The following is a 22,258-nucleotide window of genomic DNA, read 5'->3' on the forward strand; positions in this document are numbered from 1 at the left end:
CAAAAAAAAAAAAAAAAAAAACCAACATAGCCTTGCAATAGCGCAGGGCTTTTGTGTGCTTTTATTAGCAAGGTTTGCTAATAATACTGAAGAATGTAGTGGTTGAGAAGGTTTCTTAAGTTGATGCATCGGAAGCTGAGAGATTTTTTTTTTTTCCCCATCACACTTTAAACTTTTGGAGTGGATGAAGTGGAAGCTATTGTTTTCTTTTGTGTTAAGGTTACCTTTGAAAAGACCAAGTGGAATGGCCTTACTCGGAGCCTGGTGTCCAAAACCAGAAGGGTTTGGTCCGGGGTGAGAACAGTTCCCTTCTTGTCCCATAACTGGCATCTGACTCTTAAGAGTTCTAAAATGCTTATCACAAATACAGCAGCAAGACGTGTACCCAGAAAATCAGCTTAGTGACAGCTGGAAATGTCTCTGGTAGAATTTCCCTTCTCCAGCAGGTTACACTTTATATCAGAAGTAACTGTCTATATTAGACGCACAGTTTCTTATCTTCCCTCCTAACTCATATTTTTTTTGTTTTTGTTTTTACCTGGAGGAAAGACACCAATTCTCAATCTTTTTTTTTTCATGATTTAATATTTATGAAGTTGTATTTAAGTGTTTAATAGTTATTCAGTGAGTAGGGAGGGCGTTTAACATTTATATCTCTTGTGAATATCAAACCTCTGCTTTGTAATGGTTTTTAAAACAGAAGTGCTTTTATTTGGCATTTTACAAAGAAAAGTGGCAGGTGATGGATTTTTAACCTAGTAAAACTCGATCGGCTTAACTTCATTGCAAAGGTTTTGTTATCTTGCCAAAGGCTTGGGGGGGGGTTGGATTACAACCAGTAGCATGTTGTCTGGCTCGCTGTGCACACGCGTGTTGAGAGGGATCATGCTGCTGGTTGCCAGACCTCTCTTTGTCCTGACACCACGTAAATGCCATGCAGCAGGAACCCTTGCTTCCTGTGGTGTCTAGCAGGGAGGGTCTGGCCTGCAGAGCCTACACCCATGTGAAGCAACTCATGCCGCATCGTGAATATCGTCTTTTTAACCTTGTAACATTTTTTGCCATCCATTGGCTGTTTAAACAGAGTATTCGAAGCAAAAGCTGTCTCTTCTCAGCCTGTCTTGCACAGGGGAATTGCTCTGTGATGAGACCTAATATACAGTATGCTACTAAAACCACATGTCTCTCTTTTTTTCTCTCTCTCTCTCATTTCCAGCTGATGGGGGTGGGGTGGAGTAAGGGGAAGTTCTTCATCTGGTTCCAAAGGGGTAGGAGGTGTTGTACATGAATAACCCTGCCTGCCTTGACCGGGTATCTATAAATGCCACAGCCTGCCTGCCTCCCCCAGCGCAGACAGCTCAGCCTTTCACAGGCATCTCCTGCCATGCTGTTCTTCACCAGGCTGTGGGCTGACTGCTGCGTTGTGATGCACAGCATGTCCCAGTTTAGGTGTCCGGTTCCCCTGGGCTAACCTGCCTGCTTCCCAGTCGGAGCAGAAGCCTGACTTTTTTTTTTTTTTAAAGCATTTTGCAGTCCTCTGAAAGCCACAGGCCTCACACTTTTACCAAAGGTGGGGAGTGGGGAAGGAATAATAAGCTTGAACTCCTGAGGTCATCTCTCTTTCAAGTTCAACTTTGCCTCTTCCTAACCTGCTCTTCTCTGAGGCTTGTACACTCATACAGTTTGCTGTAGTGGTGACTGAGGAATGCCGGCTCTATTTCTGCCTTGTTTGTGTGCTCCAACACATTAACAAAAGCATTAGAAGAGTGAACTGGCCCTGTGAGCTTGTTTCTTCCATGGCAGCGCCTTGCTGGGTGGTCCCAGTACTGCTTGCTGGAAGGCCTGTTTTTGCTGTTTCTGCCTTTATGCTCCTGGCCTTTGCATCCTCATGTATTAGGGCTTAGTTTGTTCCTCCATGCTCCATTAAGGCCATTCTATAATAGGCCCCTCACTCGCATGTGTCTGAGCATCCCATCGTATTCTGCTCTCAGTAGGAGACAGGTATTTAAAATGGAGCTGAAGCTGGGGGCAATGGACTGTCCTAGCTCAAGTCCAGGAAAATCTGTTCCCCCTATCTTAAGCCCAGAATAAGATGCTGAACTGAGAGTGCTCCAGCCCCTCCTTGCCTTCCTCTACCACCTACCTTCCACAGGAGAATTGCTTTGTAACGAAGGCATTGGAGTGCAGGATATTCACACTGAAACCTCCATGCATTGCCACAGAAGTGCGTACAAAGGCAAGGTCCCTTCATGGAAGATAACCTGAGGCCTTCATCCTGAAACTAGCTTTGTGTGAGCTTCTCCCTGCTGCTGTCATAGAACCAGGGCAATGCTTCACGTTACTGTCTCCGTGCAGCTGCTTTTTAACCAGTTCTTAGTGAAAACTGCTGCAAGGAGCTTGGCCCCAGCCCTGTATAGTTGAGCTCTGACCCAGGATTTATTAAAGATATGACATGGGCATCTAACTAGAGAGACTTTGATCACCATTGGCCAGCTGACCAGACTGACTGTCTGCTGTATGCACAGAATAATGTGTCCAAAGTGAAATGTACCAGTTGCATCTTTCATACAGTTGTTATCCACTGAATAATTAGAAGCCACTCAGATTTCTATGATCATATAAGAAAAGCAAGCCCCATCACCCCAAATATCCTCAGGCAGCTATGCCCTGTTTCATTATGATATGTGTAACAATTTGTTGCCCCCTTATTTCTGGACCTCTCTGGAAGATGAGTCATTAGGGGAACCTAGCTTGAAATGAAGAAAGGAGAGGAAGGCCTACTAGGAGCTGAGATCTTAGCAAGACAGGGTTGGGGCCCCTAATTTAGCACATAAGCAGGTGATCAGAAAGGACCAGGTAATCAAAGAGGACCAGTAAACTCTTGTAACCATCAAAGCATAGGAAAACATGAGTTTTGAATTAGCTAGGGTTTATAAACAGCACCAAGTAAAGGCTCTCCCTGTACAAGGAACAGAGAGCAAAGCATAGGCATTGCAGAGAATCCTCTTTAATACCTTCTTTGCTTCGTTCTTCACTGAAAAGATGTTGTGACCAGATATTTAAGGACGTGAGCTTTAACAGAGAAGAGTGGAGCCCGAAGTTGGGACAACAGATGTATTCCTACCAAGATTGGCTGGATGTGCTGAAATTCACCCCAGAGAGTTTGCAGCGCTACTGAATTAATCTCTGAACCGTTAGGAATGATTCTTGAGAACATGGTGAGAAGAGGCAAGGTCCCAGAGGCCTGGGGATGAGCATCTGCACTTGTTCAGCTGGAACACAGTGTCCAATGTCTATCACTGTGCTTCAAGGAAAGATACAGAGGAGCCAGAAAACAGTGGTGAGAACATGTGGGGAGAAGATTGGAGGAATGCATTTATCTCGTCTTGGGAAGAGGGGTGACGCAGGAGATTGGCGTTAGGAGGTGGTGACTGATGGTTCTCTGCAGCTATTGAGGAAGCAGAAATCGGCTTCGTTTCCAACAGCAAAGATTTAGGTTGGCTATTAGAAAAAAATGCTGATGGAGAGAGTGAAACACTGGGATCATCAAACTGCTGCTAAGAAGAGGTTGGTAAAATGTCTCTAGGGAATGGTCAAGTTAGACTTGACCTGGCCTTTGTGAGAACATAAGAATTGTGATTTACTAGGTCAGATGATAGATCAGTCTTGTCAGGTCTGCTGTCTCATGCAGAGGCAGAGAGCAGATGCTTTTAAGGGAGACCTGAACTGGGTATGACCAGGAATTTCTCCTGTTACTCTGTCATTTGCAGCCTCCAGCCTGTGGGATCTAGGAAGTTTTGCTCCTCACTCTAATGCTAAGTAGCTACTGATGTCCCTTTCCTCCAAGCATGTGCCCAATCCCTTTGTGAATCTGGCTAGACTCTCAACTTCCCCCCACTTTTGGTGGCAACAAGCCCCATGCTTTAATTTCCCGTTGTGTGACAAAGAACTTCCAAGTGTCTGCTTTAAACTTGCAACCTAGCTTCATGTTCTTGTATGAAGAGAGATGGTCAATAACAAATCCCTATTGACTCTTTCTTCACTGTTTAGTATTTTGTAAAACCTTCCCCTGTCCCCCCTCAAGCACCTCTTTTCTGAACTGACCTAGCCTGACCTCTGCAGTCTCTCCTCGTATGGAAGCCCCTCCATAGCACTTATCATCTTTGCTGTTCTTCTTTGGACTTTCTCTAGTTTGCCTATATCCTTTTTGGGGTGTGGGGACCAGAACTGGACACAAGACTCAAGGTGTGGATGCCCCATGGGTTTATAAAGGAGTATCATGATGCTTTCAGCTTGGTTTACAATTCCCTTAATCATCCCTCAAGTATCATTTGCCTTTTTGATGCTTGCTGAGCACTGAGCTGATGTGTTTAGTGAGCTGTCCACAATGACTCCCAGATCTGATCAGGAAGCTGATGGATTTTCTTGGAGTCCCTTCCAGCCCTGTGGTTTCCATGAGCTTATGAACATCTCCATTTACATTTGAGATGCATACATTGGTCTGTAAAGTGCAAATCTACCCTGGGTTCAGACTAACATGGCTATCTGCTTGTGACAGCAGATAGAAGTCTTACCTGAGCTCAGGGGCTCTTTGTGCCAGATGCTGTACACATGCACACACATCATCCCTCCCTCAAGGTCCTAAATAGATTCATAAAAAGAGAATTGGTGCTCACACGCATGCTCACCAAGCCACCAATGGCAGAGTTGGGGTGAGAGTCCAGGTGTCCTCCTGTGTCCTGCCCAGTGGACTGCACTGTCTCCCATCTCCTAAATCCCTGAAGGCAGCTGAGTAATGAAACTCCTTGATCTCCCCGCAGATTTCCACCACCTGGTTGTGCAGGCTGGTAGAGATGTCATCCGGAGAGAATCCCAGGTACAATGTGGAATAGCTACAAGCCTTGGAGTTTGCTGTCCCCCTACCCTGCCAAGTGCTTCTCAGGCAAAACCCACCTACAGCTGATGGTACAGTGACCCCTGGTGGCTGGCTGTAGTCAGGACACATTTTCCTCCCAGCCTCCTCCTGAAACAAAGACTGCTGCTGGCTAAGGACAGAACTTATACATAAACCAGTTTCAAAATAGCTGAAACCAGTTTGACATAAACCTGGTTGAATGTAGTTCAGACTTACCTGATTTAGGTCAAACTTGTTTATAGATTCATAGACATTAGGGCTGGAAGGGACCTTGGAAGATCATTGAGTTCATCCCCCTGCCCCAAGGGCAGGAAGTCAGCAGGGATCACAGGATCCCAGCAAGATAAACATTCAAATGTCTCCTGAAGGTTTTCAAAGTAGATACTTGAACCACCTCTGGGGGCTTAGACAGTAAAGAAGTTCTTCATTATGTCCAGCCAGAAACAGTCATGGAGGAGTTTGTGACCATTCCATCTTGTGATCCCTTGGGGCGCTCTAGTGAACAGATGTTCCCCCAGGTCCTGGTCAGCACCCCGATAAATGTATAGGTGGCCACCAGGTCACCCCTGAGCCTGCGCTTTTCCAGGCTAAAAGTCCTATGGCTTTCAGCCTCTCATCATAAGCTCTGTTTTCCTGACCTCTGATCATGCACGTGGCTCCCCTCTACACTCTCTCAAGCTTCTCCACATCCTTTTTGAACTGTGGAGCCCAAAACTGGATGCAGTACTCCAGCTGCAGCCTCACCAAGGCCAAGTACAATGGGAGAATGACGTCCTAGGATTTGCTTGAGACACATCTATAGATGCAAGCCAGCATTTTGCTCGCTTTACTAGTCACAGTATCGCATTGAAGGCTCATGTTCATCTTGTGGTCAATCAGGATGTGGTGCTGGCACAGTGGGCCTAGAGGAGGGAGGGCTGGAAGTCAAGGCAGGTGATAGCAGCCCTGGTGGTGGCTGCATGGAGCCACTCACTAGCATCCATGAATCTATGAGACTTCTGACCCAGACCCCTGTGATGCAGCGTGGTTTTCAGCCTTCTTAGACTCAAGACTCTCCTCTGACTCGGAGCCCCCTTCAGAAAATCCCAGGTCTTTGTTTTCACTCTCTTGACTATGAAAAAATACTAGGGTAATTCTTCTGTTGCAAAAAACTGCAAGCCACAGCTGTGCTGGATGCTTCTTTCACTCTGGAGTCCTATTTCCAGTCTCTGGGTTTATCCTATGAATAAGGTGTAGGTGTTTGCATGATGCTACTAATATTTCATGACCCCCTTAAAAAGATCTCATAGCACCCCTAGGTGTTGTGTTGGTCCAACATCTAGGGTTGGAGAGCCAGTGGGTTGTTGAAAGAACACTTGAGAGGTTTCCACTCCACTCATGTAGGTTTATTCAGCAGACAGCACACACTCCCATACCTAGAAATGCACTAGTTGCCTTGCAAATGAGTCTTGATCCCTATCCTGCCAAGCAGAGATCTCACCGGGGCATTCAGGGGCATAGTCTAGTAGTCCAATAACCCTTGTCATTGGACCTCACCCTAACCCTTGATGCAAAGGTTAACAGCATATGGGGCTGCATGAGTAGGTGCATTATCAGCAGATGAAGGGAAGTGATTATTCCACTTCATTCAGTGCTGGTGAGGCCACATCTGGAGTCCTATGTCCAGTTTTAGCTCCTGGAATATTAAAATAAAAGCTTTAAGTTTAACTGAAGAAAGATGTGTCATGTTCTGTGGGTTAAGGCATCTTACTGTCTGCAGCCCCCTTTCCAATGTCCTAGATCTGCCCATGACCTCACCCAACCTGACTCTTCCTTGTTAGCAGACCAAATGCCCCCAAAAGCCCATGGCATCATGTTTCTCCACAGCCTCAAAGGGAGGTGACCTGTGCTGGCCTGTCTAGTGCAGGAGACATCAGCTGCAGGGAAATCCTGGAGCCCTACCCCATAGATAATGAAGCTGAGGCCACAGGCTATCACCATTCCCATAGGATCTTAGAGCAGTGGGGCTGGAAGAGAGCTTCAGAGGTCATGTCCAGCTGGTGCCCAAGGCTGGATCAGCCCAGTCAAACTATCCCAGACAAACCCATCTAAACCAGGGGTGGGCAAAATGGTGGATGTGGCCAGCAGCCGGCCTGCAGTTCCCAGCAGCCCCAGCCTATGTGGCTGTGGCCAGTTTCCATAGAGACCCCAGGAACAGTGGCATCATGACAGCACAGGGCCAGGGTTTCCACAGACACCAGCCCCAGCTGCACTGGCAGGGCAGGTGGCTAGGTGGGGAGCTTTTCGGCAGCCAGGGCTGGGATCTTGCGGCAGTGACAGCGTGGTCCAGAGCCAGTCCATTGCCTGCGCACCCTGGGTCACGTGAGCAGTGTATTGAGCTCTGCCCCAGGGCTCTGGACCACACTGTCGCCACCACAAGATCCCAGCCCCAGAGCATCCCCCTGCCCAGCTGCCTGCCCTGCCAGCACTGCTGGGGCAGATCTCCATAGAAACCCTGACCCACACTGCCATTGCGCCCTGCTCCTGCGGTCTCCATGGAAACCGGCTGCAGTGACATGGGCAGGGGCTGCTGGGAAATGGAGTCTGCCACAGGCCAGACTTTGCCCAACCCTGATAAAAACTCATAGCAAAACTGGCATCAACCCTGACACCGCACAAGACATCACACCTGAACCTGGTCCAGGGACAGCAGGAGGACTGCAGAAGCCAGCGTCCTGCTTCTGTAAAAGGTTAATAATACACGTTGCAGAGATAGAGGCCGTGCCCTGGCCGCAAAGCAAGACAAATCCTCCCTGCCAATCTGCACATGGCCAATCTTCCTGACACCAAAAGCAGCGTTGGTCTGAGCATGAGTGCAAGGACCAGACCACCCAGCCAGGATCGCCCAGGTTGGGTCCCAGCCCAGACTGCATCCAGCACCCAAGCCTCTGAGGGAGGCCTGAAACCCCTTGACACATGGAGCAGAAAGGGGAAGGGGGAAGAGCACACCCCAGAGGCTGGGGACATCCCCATGGCAACCATTCCCAAACTGCAGGTTGTGACACCAGATGGGGATAGTGACATCGGTGGGGGCCGTGCAGAAGAAATGGGGCATAACCGGGGTTGCCCCGAAGAGGAGTTTGGGAAGCACCGACTGACCACTGGGTCCCCGCCTCGAAACTCCCAGCTATGGAGGCCCCTGGGCTCCTGCCTGGCCCCGCCTCTCTGGCCCCGCCCCCTGGCGGGAGGTGGTGCACCAACTACACGTCCCAGTGGCCCCCTCGGCCCCACCTTGCAAGAAGGGCGGCGCGGGTTGGCTGGCGGCCCCGAGCCACTGCGCGCGCGCGGTGCTGCCTGGGCCCCGGCCCGGCTCGGCTGAGAAAGGAGGCAAGATGGTGCTGGAGAGCACGATGGTCTGGTGAGCGCCGGGCCGGGGGCTGGGGGCTGGGTAGGGCAGGGTAGGTCTGTGCAGAGCAAGCCCGGGGCCGGGCTGAGGAGGCCGCACTGCGCTCCTAGGGGGGGCCGGGCCGGGTTGGGGACGCGGGGCTGGTTTTCCTGAGTCATGGCGGGCCGGGCCGGGCCGGGGGAGGGTCAGGGTCAGGGTCAGTGATGGGGGTGACGTGGGGGTCAGCAACTGAAGGAGCCGTGACGTGAGGGGGGTCGGTGACGTGAAGGAGGGGCCAGTAATGGGGAGGAGGGGGTCACTGCTGTGGAGGAGGGGTGACGTGGCAGGGGCCCGGGCGGGGGTGGGGATAGGTGAAGGGGGCGCCAGGGCTGGGACCCCACGGGGGGCTGCACCTGCGGGCAGTGCTGTGCCGCTCCCTTGCATGGGCCTGGGAGCAGCAGGGAGGCGGCCGGAGGTAGGAGCAGGGGCATTGGGCTCTTCTCTGCTTACTCACCCCTGGCCTGCTCCGAGTCCGGTCCCTGCCTGCCTCCCTCCTCTGCCCAGTGCAGCCGGGTTGCCCCCCTGGGCTCTTGTGACCTGTCGTACAAGCTGTGTGTGGGGCTGGGTCATGGGATAGGAGGCGAGGTGCTGCGCCCCCTTCTTTCCATGCTGCCTGCGACTGGTGCACGGAAGTGGGTTAAAATCCGAGGCACCTGGGATCTGTTGGGACTGGTCTGGTGCCAGCTGTGAGTACAGTGACAGTATCTTGTGCCCCTGTGTCACCAAACACCCTTGCCTGTACTGAACCTGGGTTTTGTAAACTCCCTTTCAGGCAGAGTCGGACCTGATAACGGGGTTTGGGAAGCCAAGGGGGTGAGGGTGTGCTGGTGCTGGCATCGCACCCCCTCGGAGCCAGCTGGCCCTGGGCTGCACCAAAGGAGGCAGCAGGGGCTTGGGGCTGGCCGTCCCCTGAGTGCTGCCCTACAGCGTTTGTAGGGAAGGATGATGATGGCCCCTATAGCCCTCTTCTCCCCCCTACTTCCCTTGACAGTAATGCTGGGCCCTGGGCATGCATGGGGGCTGCTGTCAAACATGCCCCTTCTCCTTGCTTTTCCCTACCTAGGCCCACACACTCCCACCAACATCTCCAGGCTCATCTTCCCCTGACAATCATCTACTTTCACTCGCATGGTATTTTTCCTTCCACAGCTTTGGTATATAAAATACCCCTTTAAATACTCCTTTTCAGGGGAACTGGGGACATGTCTTATATACCAGAAAATATGATAGTAAGGACCATAATAGCTACTATCTGTCCAGCCTCTTCATGGCTGCAGTTCTAATGGCTGCATCAACAGTGGAGCAGGCTCACAAAAGATGAAGTTGCTGTTGTTTGTACTACTCGGCCCGCCATGACTCTCTCCAGCCAGTCAGAGAGAGGGGGCACAGTCGCTTAATTCAGTGAATAACTAGTTCAGACCTAGAAAAGGGCCAGCATCGGGTTTAAGTAGCACATTAAAAAAAGTTCCTTCCTACTTGCTGCGGGTAACACTTGAGTTAGTGAAACTCACTGACTCTAGATGTTTTCCCTGTTGTTTGTGTCTGTCTGGAAAGGTCCTGACAGTCCCATGTGCTGCCCAGAGCAGTGCCCTGGGTCCTTGGGATACCTGGGTTCTGTTCCCAGCTCTGACCTTTGCCAGGTTGTGTCTCTGCTTCTGTTACTCGATCTATGGCACAGGCCACCTGAGCCTTCCGCCCCCCCGGCCACACACTACTGTGGGCTCCCTCTCATTGCAGGTACCTCCTGTGTTGCACTGCACCACACTACGTGCCCCTATTCACCCCTACCATGCTGCAGTGCTGTCCCTGAGACTCCCAGCCACAGATTCCCTCAGCCCAATGGGCTGCTGTGCCCATCCTGAGGGATAGGGGTAGGCAAGGGAAGCAGGAGGAGAGTGGGGGAGCCCAGAGACTCCAGCAGCAGCAGGAAAGCAGTGGGTGAGAAATATGCCCAGCCTGGGACCCACTGGGGCTGCAACTTAACCCCTAGGAGCAGGATGCAGCCCATGGGCCGTGAGTTGCACAGCCCTGATGTGCAGTGAAACTGATCTCTGCTATAAAGCTTGCTGAGCTCTGCACATGAGAAGCTCTAGGTGGTGGTGTTAGCCAGGATGCCCCTGGCTAGTGTTTCCTTCTGGTCCTTGCCCAGCCCAAAGCCTAGGCACGTGGGAACAATCACAGCAGAGGGGCGGTTGTTTAAAGGACATGTTCCCTGGCATTAACTCTAAAAATACATTGCAACTGCCACTTTCCAAAGCTGCCATTTGGGGCTGAAATAAACTCCGAGGTCCTTTCTCTAAACATTTCTTTCCCTCTGCTCTCTTAGGTCATTCGTTAGAGCTGGTGTAACTGAAAGGGCTGCTTCCACCCACTCTGTGCTGTGGACACAAACAACCCAGCAGGACTGTGGGGTGTACGGGTCATTTGTTGCCTTGTGCGGTTGCTGTTGAGTCTGAAATTAGCATCTAAGGTTTCTCACAGTGGATTGTGATTATTGCTGCCTGGTGCAGTGCATATCTGCTGCATCAGGGCAGCACGGTCACAGTCTCTTGCTGTCTGAACCGGCGCTCTTGGTTATACGCATGCTTGCTTTTGGCTTGGAACCGGTGTCAGGAACTGGGCAGGGTGCAGAGTAGGTTAGACAAGAGCTGGATGTCGCAAGTCCTGGGTTTTGGTCCCTGTTGTGTCACGGGCTAGTCACCCCAGGGTTATAAACTTCCTTATGGGGGTGCTGCAGCAGTGCACATCTGCAAAGCAATTTGGCCCTCCTCCCCTGGCTTGAACGTCTTGCCACATGCTTTGTATTGCTCTGTTATGATTTTGTAGCGGAGACTTTTTGCCATCAGCAGCATGGGGCACAGCCAGATGTCTCCTGACTTGAAAGGTAGATGCATTTGGGGTCACAGAATCACAGAGCAGTGGGGCTAGAAGGGCCTTCCTGGGGTCACACCCAGTGCATCCCCCTGCCTGAGGCAGGATCAGCCCTGTTCAAAGCATCCCACACAAATCCATCATTTAAACTCTTTGTAAAACCACCATCAGCCCTGATACAACACCAGATGTCGCACCTGACCTTGCCACAGGTAGAGCAGGGGGACTGTGACGGCCAACATCCTGCTGCCATAAAGGTTATTAATATACACTTGAAAGATTTCAGTAGAGGCCGCACCACTCATCTCGCCCAGCAGCTGGAGGTTGAACACTTCTGCACTACGGGTATGGCTGAAGTTGCTGGATTTGTCAGCAAGGTACTGGGAGCTCTCTATCCCAAGTTTCCCCTCTGGTGAAAAGGGAAACCAGAAACAGTAGGGTTGTCTGGCAATGCCTTGAACCTTCCCTGAAAACTCAGAATGAATTAGATGGCAGTGTAAGAGGGCTGTTGTAGCCAGGATGGTCCAGAAATTTTGGGAGAGGCAAAGATTTCTGAGGGAGATCTCTTTTCTTGGACCAGCTGTGTAGATGGGATAGACACAGACAGGCTTTTGAATGCAAGGCCTTCCTCCTCAGTGGATCCGATGGGGTATGTGAAAGTTGTCCCACTTCAGGGAAGGAGAAATGGTTTGGTGAATGGGGGCTAGGACTGACCGTGTGGCCCAGCCAGGAGCAGGGAAAGGTAAGTAGGGCCTCAGCCCAGCTGGGTGGTGGGAGGATTGGAGCCAGGGGGGTTCCTCCAGAGATGCAGGGAGGGCGGGCTCCCCCTCATCTCTGTGGAGATGGAAGCAACAGAGGCTGCAGCTGCTGCGCCTTGAGCCCCGTTGCAACCTGGCCAGATGTGGGCACAACTCAGCTCAGCAGCAGGGACTCGTGAGGGTGGGCCCAGCCCAGCCAGGTCTGGGAAGATCTGGTTGCTGGGGAGGAGGCACTCCCACCTCTGGAAGCAACCTGGCGGAGGCCCTGGGGTCCCATACCTCTCCCCACTATGTGTGCAGGGAGCCTACAGCAGCCTTCTCCCGGAGCAGAGGCGGGGAATCATCAGCCCCCAGGGTCTCTGCTAGACTGCACCGAGTGGCAAGAGCTGCTCCCCCATGCACCCCTGGACTACAGAGACTTCCAAGCCAGGGTAGGGCCTGACACCATGTTCATCTGGCCACCGAGCAGGCACAGCTTGCCGCAGCTCAGCACAGAAGTGAGATCAGGCCCTGGCTGGGTCTGGGACACTACAGTCCAGGGGCACAGGGAGCAGTGCAGGGCAGGGGGCAGTGGGGCTCAGTAGATCCTGAGGTGCCCTTAACTTGCAAAAAGTGATCTTCATCATGAAGAGGTTGGAGACCACTGCCTTAAGGAAAACCTTGGCACTGGTGCCAAACCCTTGTCTTGGGGCAGGAGTAATTAAGAATGGCCCCCAGTTACCAGGGGTTGGGAATTGGGACACAGCTGTGCCATGACAGGCCTGGCTCCCTGGTGAGTTGGAAGAACTTGGAGTCCTGCTGCCTTTCTCCCACTCCAGTCACTAGATGTTACCAGCTCCCAGAAGGGCTCCACCTCTGGGACCCTGAGCCACCCTTTGGTGTGTGGTGCAGGGCTGAACCATAGGAGACGTGTGTCCTCTGCAGTCACGGAGCTGGAGACTGAAGTTGTCTGTGCCTCTGTCTGTCGGTCTGCAAAGCAAAGGCACAGTCTAGAGCACAGGGGTGGAGGGGCACAGCATAGCTAGGACAGCCGAAAGCTCTCAGCAGCTTCTGAACCACCAGATAAAGGTGGCAGCTACAAATGTGGTGTCTATGCAGAGAGGCTTAGCCTAGGCTGGCAGTCTTGGCCTGACCTAATGGATGAAGCGAAACTGTTCCATATGTCAGGTGCCACCATTACAGGGCTGGGCACAGGTGCAGGGCTTGAGGGCTGAAGTTCGGCCTCACAGAGTTTATGTAGGCCCGAAGGAAAGGTCCTTTTAGCCCCAGCTGCATTGTTCAAAGCACCACTTGTAGGATGTTGGCTCCTAGCTGTGACTTCGAAGACTGGTGTGAATGTGAACTCCTGTGGTGTCTCCTACATCCATAAGCTCCTTTTGGTGTTCAAATTACAGACATGTTTCCCTCTCCATGCTGTAACTGTGGGAAGCTGTGCGTCTCCAGCTGGCCTGCCCCAGGTCTGGCCCACCAAAGTTCATGAACCAGATTCCCCAGCCTCTTCATGTCCATCCTGACCCCGCTCTGCTTCTGCATTTCAGTGTTGACAACAGCGAATACATGAGAAATGGGGACTTCCTCCCCACGCGCCTGCAGGCCCAGCAAGACGCTGTCAACATTGTGTGCCACTCGAAAACCCGCAGCAACCCTGAGAACAACGTGGGCCTCATCACCTTGGCCAAGTACGGCCCTCGTAGGCAAGCTTGTTCTCTTCCATTAAGCGGGTGGCTTGGGGCAGCCCTTCTCAGGTTGTCACTCTGGGCCAAGTGGAGGGAGGAGGATTGCAAGAGGAAATGGAGGGCCATATTGTCAGGGAAGCTGACCTCTGTGGTGCACTGCCCTTTCAGAGACTAATTCATAGCATAAATTAAGCCCTGCACCCTCTACAAGTGCCACTCTGATTCCCTTCCCTGCCTGGATCTGCTGCTCTGCTTTCTGCTCCCTGCCTTCCATGCCCTGCCCCCTCTACTATCACCAGTCTTACACCAATGCAGCCCACCTTTCCTGCCCCCTAGTGGCCAAGCCCTGGCATAGCCCTCATTTGAGGCAGCCAGCTCAGGAGACATGGTCCAGTGTCTCTCCTTTCTACAGGGAACATTTACTGCAGCGTCAAGACCAGGGTTAGTGGCTGTGGAGTGAATGTGTGGTGCATGCTTGCCCCAGAGGCATAGCAAATGTAAAGGTTTGCAAAATAAAAGGCTGAGGCTCGAGTAAGAAGTTGCCAGTCCAAAAAGGCTGAGAAACCATGGTCTGCTGGACTGAGTGTAGACCCGACAGTGACTCCCTTCTAGCTTTTGTGCTGATTTTCTGTGTGACCCCCCCCATCTGTGCTTCAGTTTCCCAGAGAATACAGTGTGCTCTTTAGTTGCAGGGAAAGAGTCTGAGACTGCAATGGGGGGAAGTTTAGGTTACAGCTTAGGAAGAACTTTCCAACTCAGAGGCTGAAGAATCTCCACCCCTTGGGAGTTTACAGGAGCAGGTTAAGCAAATGCCCTTAGACAGGGATGATTTAGACAGGGCTGAGTTTGGCTTGATCAGGGGGTTGGATCAGATGTAACTTCTTGAGGGTCCTTTTTTTCCATGATTCCCCAGCAATAAGGTGGGCCTCTTCCACCCTTTATGAAGGCTCTTGGGAGGCTTGCTGAGCAGCCAGTTTGAAAAGACACGTTGTTACAATGCAGCATAAATATGGTGTTGTTCTAGTAACTGTGAAGTGTTGACTACACTGACTCCAGACACTGGCCGGATCCTGTCCAAGCTACATGCGGTGCAGCCCAAGGGGAAAATCACTTTCTGTACGGGAATCAGAGTTGCTCACGTAAGTGACCCTCTTTGTTTCTCCAGAGTGAATCATGTTGTATTTCTCTAGCCCCTCTGTCTGGTGTCTTGCTAATTACATATGTGGCTTAATGGAATAAGCACTGAACTAGGACTTGAAGTGCGTCTATACATGCAGTTAATGCAGAGTAATAAACTCTGGAGTTTATGGATCCCAGGCACACTGTTTATACGTGTGCCCAGGTTGCACGTGTGCCAGGGCAGAGCACGTTGAGCCAGGGTGGAGCAGCCCTGGCTGATAGGGATCCATGGGGGTCAGCCTGTCAGCCCAGGGCTGCTCCTGCCTGGCTCAGCGTGCTGTGGAGGGGCTGCCTGGAGCATGAAGATGGTTCAGCACAGGATAGCCAGCAGGCAGCCCCTGCACTGTAGCATTCTCATGCCCCAGCCAGCCCCTTCAGCGTCATGCAGTGCTGCGGAGTTTATTAGTTTATACCAGCCTAATTGCCCTGTGCATGTAAACACCAAGATGTTTACTGCAGAACTAATTAGTCTACTCTGCAGTAAATGTCTCATGTAGACACGCCCAGGGAAACCTGCAGCAATCCTCTCTGCCCTTGTTGGGTCACCTCAAGCAAGTCATTTCACCTGTCCCTCAAAGTTTCCCCGTTGGTAAGATCTGTGTTGGTTGAGACCTGTGGGCACAGGTGTTAGTTGAGAGCTTGGTCTTGTAACAATAACCTCCTCACGGAGCTTGCTTCAGATGGGGAACACAGTCACTACACAGCAGAGCCTAACACAACTGTTTGGAGGCATCGAATCTCTTCGTTTAGAAACACGGTACATTTAGGCATGTGGCATGTAACCACAGGCCTTGGAGTGTGGCCAGGACCCTGGATTGGATGTAATCCTGCTACAAGGCCAGCTGTTACCATGGTGAATAATTATATTGAAGCTTAGCAGAGAACCATTAATGAGACAAATTAATGAGACAGTTTGGTAGTGGGGGAAAGAAGGGAAAAATACAGATGTGAGAGAAGCTGAGCCTTCAGAGATGGGGGTTGATTTGCCATCTGATTGGTATGTGCTGCAGGATCCCTGGTAAATTCTGTCTGCTGTATCCCAGCCCATAGCACTCTCAAAGGCAGGAAGCCTTCAAGCAGGGAGAAGCCTCAAAAGATGGTGGCTGCTTTCTCCACTTGTTTCTGTACCAGCCCCTGTGTTGCTCCCCTTGCCTTTTGCTGCACACAGCAGTGACTTGTCTGTAGCAGAGAGGGGACTGCTTTGAGTCTTGAACTCAGCATCTCTTTGGCTTCCATCTCTACCACAGAAGCTTTCTGGGATCTTGAGCAGTTTCCCCAAACCCCTGCCTCGGTTCTCTCCACAATAATTAGAATCTTTGTCAAACAGGGACTTAACTCTGAGTGAGGGTGGCTTTCACCTACTCCAGCAGGTCTCCTGAATCTCAGTGCTCAAGTGTTCCCAGTGTTTAGCCGAGCGCATCCTGTATTTCGTTTCAACCTTCTAAGATGTGTGCGTAGAAAATCCCACTTTTTCACACATGCACACGCACACAATTTCTTTCCCTTTGAGACTCCAGCTCCTGGTGTGACACAACTGTTGTTTTCTAGCTGGCTCTGAAACATCGTCAAGGCAAGAATCACAAGATGCGCATCATTGCCTTTGTTGGGAGCCCAGTTGAAGATAACGAGAAGGATGTGAGTAAAGCATGACTGGTCAGATGGAGTCATAGGGGGTCGCCTCATCTCTGAGGGGGGGAGCGTAAAGCACCTTCTTTAACTGTGTCTCTGTACTGCTTTTATCTCCTCCCACTAAATCGCTGCTTTCCTGAAAACGGAGCTCCTTGATAAGCTGCTGAACTGACTCCCTTGACCTTTTGTGGGGAGAGAGGTGCAGGGTAGTTGTATCCAGAAAACTTGGCCCTGAAGAATTTGAATTGAGCAGGGAGGTGACAGCAGTAGTGTGGAGCATGTCTAGAGCTCTAAGAGTTGATTAATTTTTCATGTCCCCATGAGGCATCTCTTTTGCTGACCATCCCTATCCTGGTCCGTGAGCTCTGGTATAGGGAGGTGCTCATAAGTACAGGGTACATGAGAGCAACTGGGGCTTTCCTAGGGACTGTGAAGATCTATAAAATAGATCCTTGTTTATCATGTTATATCTTTTTGAAGTGCATGCTTTTAAACTTCCAAGAGGGCAGGCTTTCATTGTGAATCATGGAATCTTAGAGAAATCAGGCAGGAAGGGACCTCAAGAGGTCATCTAGTCTAATCCCTTGCCAGAGGCAGGATCAGCCCTGTCCAAACCATCCCATGCACACCCACTGTCTAACCTCCAAGTAAAACTACACAATCAACCCTGACACAACACAAGACATTGCATCTGAGCCTACCACAGGGAAAGCAGAGGGACCATGGCAGTCAACATCCTGTTGTTAATATACACTCAAGACATCCCAGGAAGAGGCTGTGGCGCCCACTGTAAAGGAAGGCAAACCCCTCCTAGTCTGTACCAATTTGACCGTGGAGTAAAATTCCTTCCTAACCTCAAGTAGATCAATCTGACCCTGAGCAAAGGGGCAAGTCCCTCTAGCCAGAAACCTCTGGCTTTGGTTCCAGCAGGAGCATTGGCACAACCCAGTCCCCATCCCCAGCCTGGGCTGTAACCAACACTCAGTGCCTCTGGGGAAGGCTTAGAAAAACCGTGACATATGTCACGGACATGAGAGAAGGAGTTGGAAGAAGAAAATACGTATGCCCAAAGCCAGTGGAGAACCAGGATCCTGAATAGCAACCCCGTTTAGACAAGATGAGCGAGGGAAGAAGACAACATGTAGCAGCAGAAGGGGAACAGGGAGAAATTCCCTCCTGGCCCCATGCAGTAGCCAGCAGGACTGGGGTACAGGGTGTATCCAAACTGCTCTTCCTGTTTCATCTAGGATCACGCTCTTGGATGAAATCTCCACCAGTGCAAAGGGGATTTTCCCCAGTCCTGTTACATGCCCTTCTGCATCCAGCAGCAGGTTTGCATGGCTACAAGCTCTGCCAGCCCGGCATGGTTATCCCTCCTTTGTCAAGAATGAAAGGTCCTGAGTACAGCGACAAGGAGTGCCAGCTCCAGATGGAAGAGTGGGTCTGTCCTTGTCACAGCGCTGTGGTCACAAAAGACAGCTGTCAGTGCATTTGGAAGAACCAAATTGGGGAAGGGAGAATTGTGTCCAGTTATGGAGCTGATGAAGCCAAAAGTGACTGTGCTTCTGTTCTCTTCCATTGATCACTGGACCCTGGGCTGATGTGATTGGAGTAGCTGGTGCTTCTGTCTCCTTAAAGGGAGGCTGGTCGGGGTCATGATGAAAAATATGCCATGTTGCTCTTTAAACAGCCAGGATGGACGTGGGCAAATGCTAACATAGAATGTTTTTTTGGTTTGTTTTTTTTTCCTGGGGTAATTTTCTGCTGAGTGAGGGATTTATGTCATTCTTCTGCTTAAAATAAATTCCCTGCACTGAGATTCCAAAAGTCCTGACTGCAGTTTTACAAACACAGCCCTGACTGTTGGGCAGTGCAGGAGTCTTAGCTTTAACTAAAGGTTTCAATTTTTCTTTTTATAACCAGTTGTCTGCAGTTGAGACCGGTGCCTTTTTAATTAATTCCAGTTCAAAGGTAACAGGGGTAGGAGGTGGGGAAATTTAGACTGTCCGTGATATGTTTTGGAAAGAACCTTGGAAATTTGTTCAGGTTTAAGTGTTGCTGTGTGTTTTCCTTTCCACGCACAGAGACAAGGCATCTCAATACATTTTCCTAGTAAGAAATAACCTTGCCCTGATCCTTGTCTTTCCAAACACAAGAGGTTGCCATTTATGCAAATGACACAACTCATTTACCTGTGTGTAACCAGCCTTTTCTCCAGTGAACGGAGGGTGGAAATCCTTTCATCAGTGGAGAGTTACCCCAGGAAGAAACTACTCTGGTGTTAGTGTTTTTCCACCCCCATCCTGGCTTTTACCTGCATCCTCCATGTCCTGGCAAGGCCTTTTACTAACGCCATCTGCAGGTAGCTACCCTGATTTACCTGCTTGTCTGCCCACTCTGGCTCAGGGTAGCTTACAGTGGTATGCAAAACAGATTAAAGTTACCCCCTTATAAATGCACGGTGTGTCCATGCCCTCTGCTTTCTTGTTTTGCATGTAGATGGATGGTATCAGAGCCCTTCTGTCTGCTCTCTCAAGGGGAGGAGATGCAGAGGACAGGACAAAAAGCTAATACAGATTTTTTTCTTTCTCACTGCAGTTGGTGAAGCTGGCAAAGCGCCTTAAAAAGGAGAAAGTCAATGTTGACATAATCAATTTTGGAGAAGAGGTGAGACTTTAACCTGGTCTTCCGGGCATCCTCAATACAAACCGAGTCTGGGTTTTACATCTCATTTTGACATGCTTGGCAGTCCTGGAGCTTGCTTTCCATGGTGGCGTCCTGGAGACTGAGCTGTTCTGGCTGCAGAAATTCTTCTATTCACATTTGACCAGTCAGCTTGGCGTGTCCCTCTGCTATATCTGGGTCACGGCACTTTACTCTGCAGTACCTGTGAGCAGGGTACCTGCCCACCCTGACATGTGGCAGGTGCATTCATGTTCCTGGGTATACATGTCACTATTGCGTGTGTTCATATAGTTGCAGCCAGGGAGAGAATCACTAAGGTGGAGCCCATTTCCTTGGCCTCGGGCTTCTGGAGCCAGTCGGCCCCGTTCTAACCTCTCCCACGCCGTCTCTTTTCTAGGAAGCCAACACAGACAAGCTGACGGCCTTCATTAACACCCTGAATGGCAAGGATGGCACTGGCTCCCACTTAGTGACTGTGCCTCCAGGCCCAAGCCTGGCTGATGCACTGATCAGCTCCCCTATTCTGGCTGGGGAGGGAGGTGCCATGCTGGGCCTGGGCGCCAGTGATTTTGAGTTTGGAGTGGATCCCAGTGCCGATCCGGAGCTGGCTTTGGTGAGAGATGGCGAAAGCAGGGGGATGGGTGTAGAGAGAACTGGGAGTCATGAAAGCTTCGCTGAGCTGAACACTTGTCTGGCTCTTCTCTCCCCAGGCTCTGCGTGTGTCCATGGAAGAGCAGAGGCAGCGGCAGGAAGAAGAGGCCCGGAGAGCTGCAGCTGCATCCGCTGCTGAGGCAGGGATCACTGCTGCTGGCGGGGATGGTAAGGACCTAGGCAGGGGTGAAAGCCTGCTCCCCCTGGAGAAGGGGACAGGATACAGCAGTCTGACCAGCAGGGGCTGGGCAGCCTACAGGTGGGTGGTGGCATTGAATTCCTGCCCATGCCCTGGCTCCTCAGAGCCCTTCCGGGCAGGGCTGCCTTTCACCTGCCTCCCTCCTGCCACTCAAGAGACCATCTTACTTCCCTCAAGAGCCAGGCTGGTCACTCCAGTCCATCTTCCCCAGACCCCCCTCCTGCCTGCCCAGGTGGGCACAGCTTTGTGACTGTCAGTTGCCAACAGTGATGGTGGAGGGATTTGGGAGTAAGGCTAGCAAAGGGTGGGGACAAGACGCATTGCTCTAAGCTGGTGCCGCCCTGTCTTTGTGGCAGATTCAGACGATGCCCTGCTGAAGATGACCATCACACAGCAGGAGTTCGGCCGGGCCGGGCTGCCGGACCTCAGCAGCATGACCGAGGAGGAGCAGATCGCCTATGCCATGCAGATGTCTCTGCAGGGGGCAGGTGAGGGGCTAGAACCTGGCCATCCATCCCAGAGGCCCCACTAGTGGTTGACTTACATCCCATCCATGCCAGCGAGTCTTATGGGAGCACCTGGAAACAGGGGCACAAAACTAGCAGGTGGATGGGGAAGGAACAATGAGCCCCATGCTGGGGCACTGAGGTGCAGCCAAGTGAGCTCCATGCTCCCTCAGCCTGGCGGATGCTTCGTGCAACTACGAAGCAGCTGTCTCTGCCCACATCCTGGATGTTCGTGGTTTGCACTGTGATGGTGGATGGTCCTGGCTCTGTAGCCAAGGTGGGTTTTTTTTCCCCTTCCTTTCAGAGTTTGCCCAAGCTGAATCGGCTGAGGTCGAGAGCAGTGCTGCCATGGACACGTCGGAGCCCACAAAGGTGACTGTCTTGCCATGTGCACTATTGCTGTCAGGCTGGAAAGACTCTCCACCTGCCTGCAGATCCTCTGCTTGGAGTCTCAAACTGGTCCCTATTTTGGTTATAAATGAGTGAATATAAAGTTCAGCTCCGCTTCGCATCCAGGGTTGAATTCCTCCCTCTAGTACTCTAGGTCACCCCCTCTTCCCTGCAGAGCCACAGCCAGTCCCCTGAGTAACTAGAGCCCATATAAACACCCCCCAGCTGGCTACCGGTTTCAAATGAGCAGCACTTTCCTGCTAGCCAGGGCTTTGGCTCTTCCTTGGGATTGTGTGGGGGGGTGAGCAAGTCACACAAGGAGAGGATGGGACAGCCAGTGGTTGGGGATGATCTAGATGAGCGATACCTGTGTTCCACCATGGGGACTTGCTAGGACTGTGGGCTCTGCTGGTTGCCTCCTGCCCCCCATTTCTGCTGTGTCAGGTTGTTTTTCAGCCTCTCTCAGAGGCACTGGGTGTTGGCTGCAGCCCAGGCTGGGGATGGGGACTGGGCTGTGCCAGTGCTTCTGGTACTAAGCCCAGAGGCTCCTGGGTCTTGCCCCTCCAATCAGGCTCAGACCAATGCCACATTTGGGGTCAGGAATTTTCCCCTTGGGCAGATTGATATGGACTGGGGGAGTTTTGCCTTCCTCTGCAGCAGGGGCCATGGCCTCTACCTGGGATCTCTTTAACGTTTATTAACGCCCTTTTACAATAGCAAGACATGGGCTACCCCTGCTTTACCTGTGGCAGGGTAAGGTGTGATGTCTTGTGTCGTGTCAGGGCTGACGGGAGTTTTATTAAAAGATTAGATGATGGGTTTGCACAAGGCTGATCCTGCCTCAGGCAGGGGGTTGAACTAGATGTGACCTCCAGAGGTCCCTGCCAGCCTCACTTCTCTCTGGCTTTGCGCGCAGGAGGAAGACGATTACGACGTGATGCAGGACCCTGAGTTCCTTCAGAGTGTGCTGGAGAACCTGCCCGGTGTTGACCCCAACAACGAGGCCATCCGCAATGCCATGGGCTCCCTGGCCTCTCAGGCCTCAAAGGAGAGCAAGGACAAAAAAGAGGAGGAGAAGAAGTGACAGCGCTGCATCTGCGCCCTGACCTGTGATGGCTTCTATGCCCTGCATGTTCCAGCCCTGTCACCCAGCACCTCCAGCTTCTGCGTGCCCCTTGCTCACAGGGGCAGGTGCTGGGCACAGGGTAGGAGGGTTTTGGGTTTTTTTCTTGATGTAACAATTAATAAAAAAAAGTTCAGCTTTCTCCCTGGCTCTGCCCACCTCAGCTGCAGGTGTTGGACATGGAGCTTCTAAGAGTGTGAGACATCAGAGCTGGGTACTACTGAGGGCAGAGAAAAGGCTCTTCTAGCACTG

The 22,258-nt window shown here is 51.5% G+C and overlaps 1 protein-coding gene across 2 annotated transcripts; it reads left to right on the top strand.

The window, feature by feature from the left end:
- The first annotated feature begins 8,206 nt into the window (after positions 1–8,206).
- On the top strand, positions 8,207–22,148 carry PSMD4 (proteasome 26S subunit, non-ATPase 4). Of its 2 annotated transcripts, none has more exons than XM_019556924.1 (10): positions 8,207–8,312; positions 13,507–13,662; positions 14,669–14,783; positions 16,372–16,458; positions 19,051–19,119; positions 19,535–19,750; positions 19,848–19,956; positions 20,344–20,475; positions 20,798–20,865; positions 21,800–22,148. In XM_019556924.1, the coding sequence occupies exons 1-10, from the start codon at positions 8,287–8,289 to the stop codon at positions 21,965–21,967; spliced, it is 1,146 nt and encodes a 381-aa protein (XP_019412469.1). In that variant the 5' UTR covers positions 8,207–8,286; the 3' UTR covers positions 21,968–22,148. The 2 variants fall into 2 exon arrangements, with proteins under 2 accessions (XP_019412469.1, XP_019412470.1); XM_019556925.1 differs by having other exon boundaries at positions 13,507–13,647.
- The last annotated feature ends 110 nt before the right edge of the window (positions 22,149–22,258 follow it).

Source organism: Crocodylus porosus, unplaced genomic scaffold (assembly GCF_001723895.1).
Source record: "Crocodylus porosus isolate Cpor-Errol unplaced genomic scaffold, CroPor_comp1, whole genome shotgun sequence".
Classification (NCBI taxonomy): domain Eukaryota; kingdom Metazoa; phylum Chordata; order Crocodylia; family Crocodylidae; genus Crocodylus; species Crocodylus porosus.

What these genes read in the sequence shown, in the direction of transcription:
- PSMD4 (XM_019556924.1), top strand. Translation starts at nt 8,287, where the DNA reads ATGGTGCTGGAGAGCACGATGGTCTG. An exon ending in CGGGAATCAGAGTTGCTCAC is followed by an intron (nt 14,784 to 16,371) that starts GTAAGTGACCCT and finishes GTTGTTTTCTAG; the next exon opens with CTGGCTCTGAAACATCGTCA. An exon ending in CCGATCCGGAGCTGGCTTTG is followed by an intron (nt 19,751 to 19,847) that starts GTGAGAGATGGC and finishes TTCTCTCCCCAG; the next exon opens with GCTCTGCGTGTGTCCATGGA.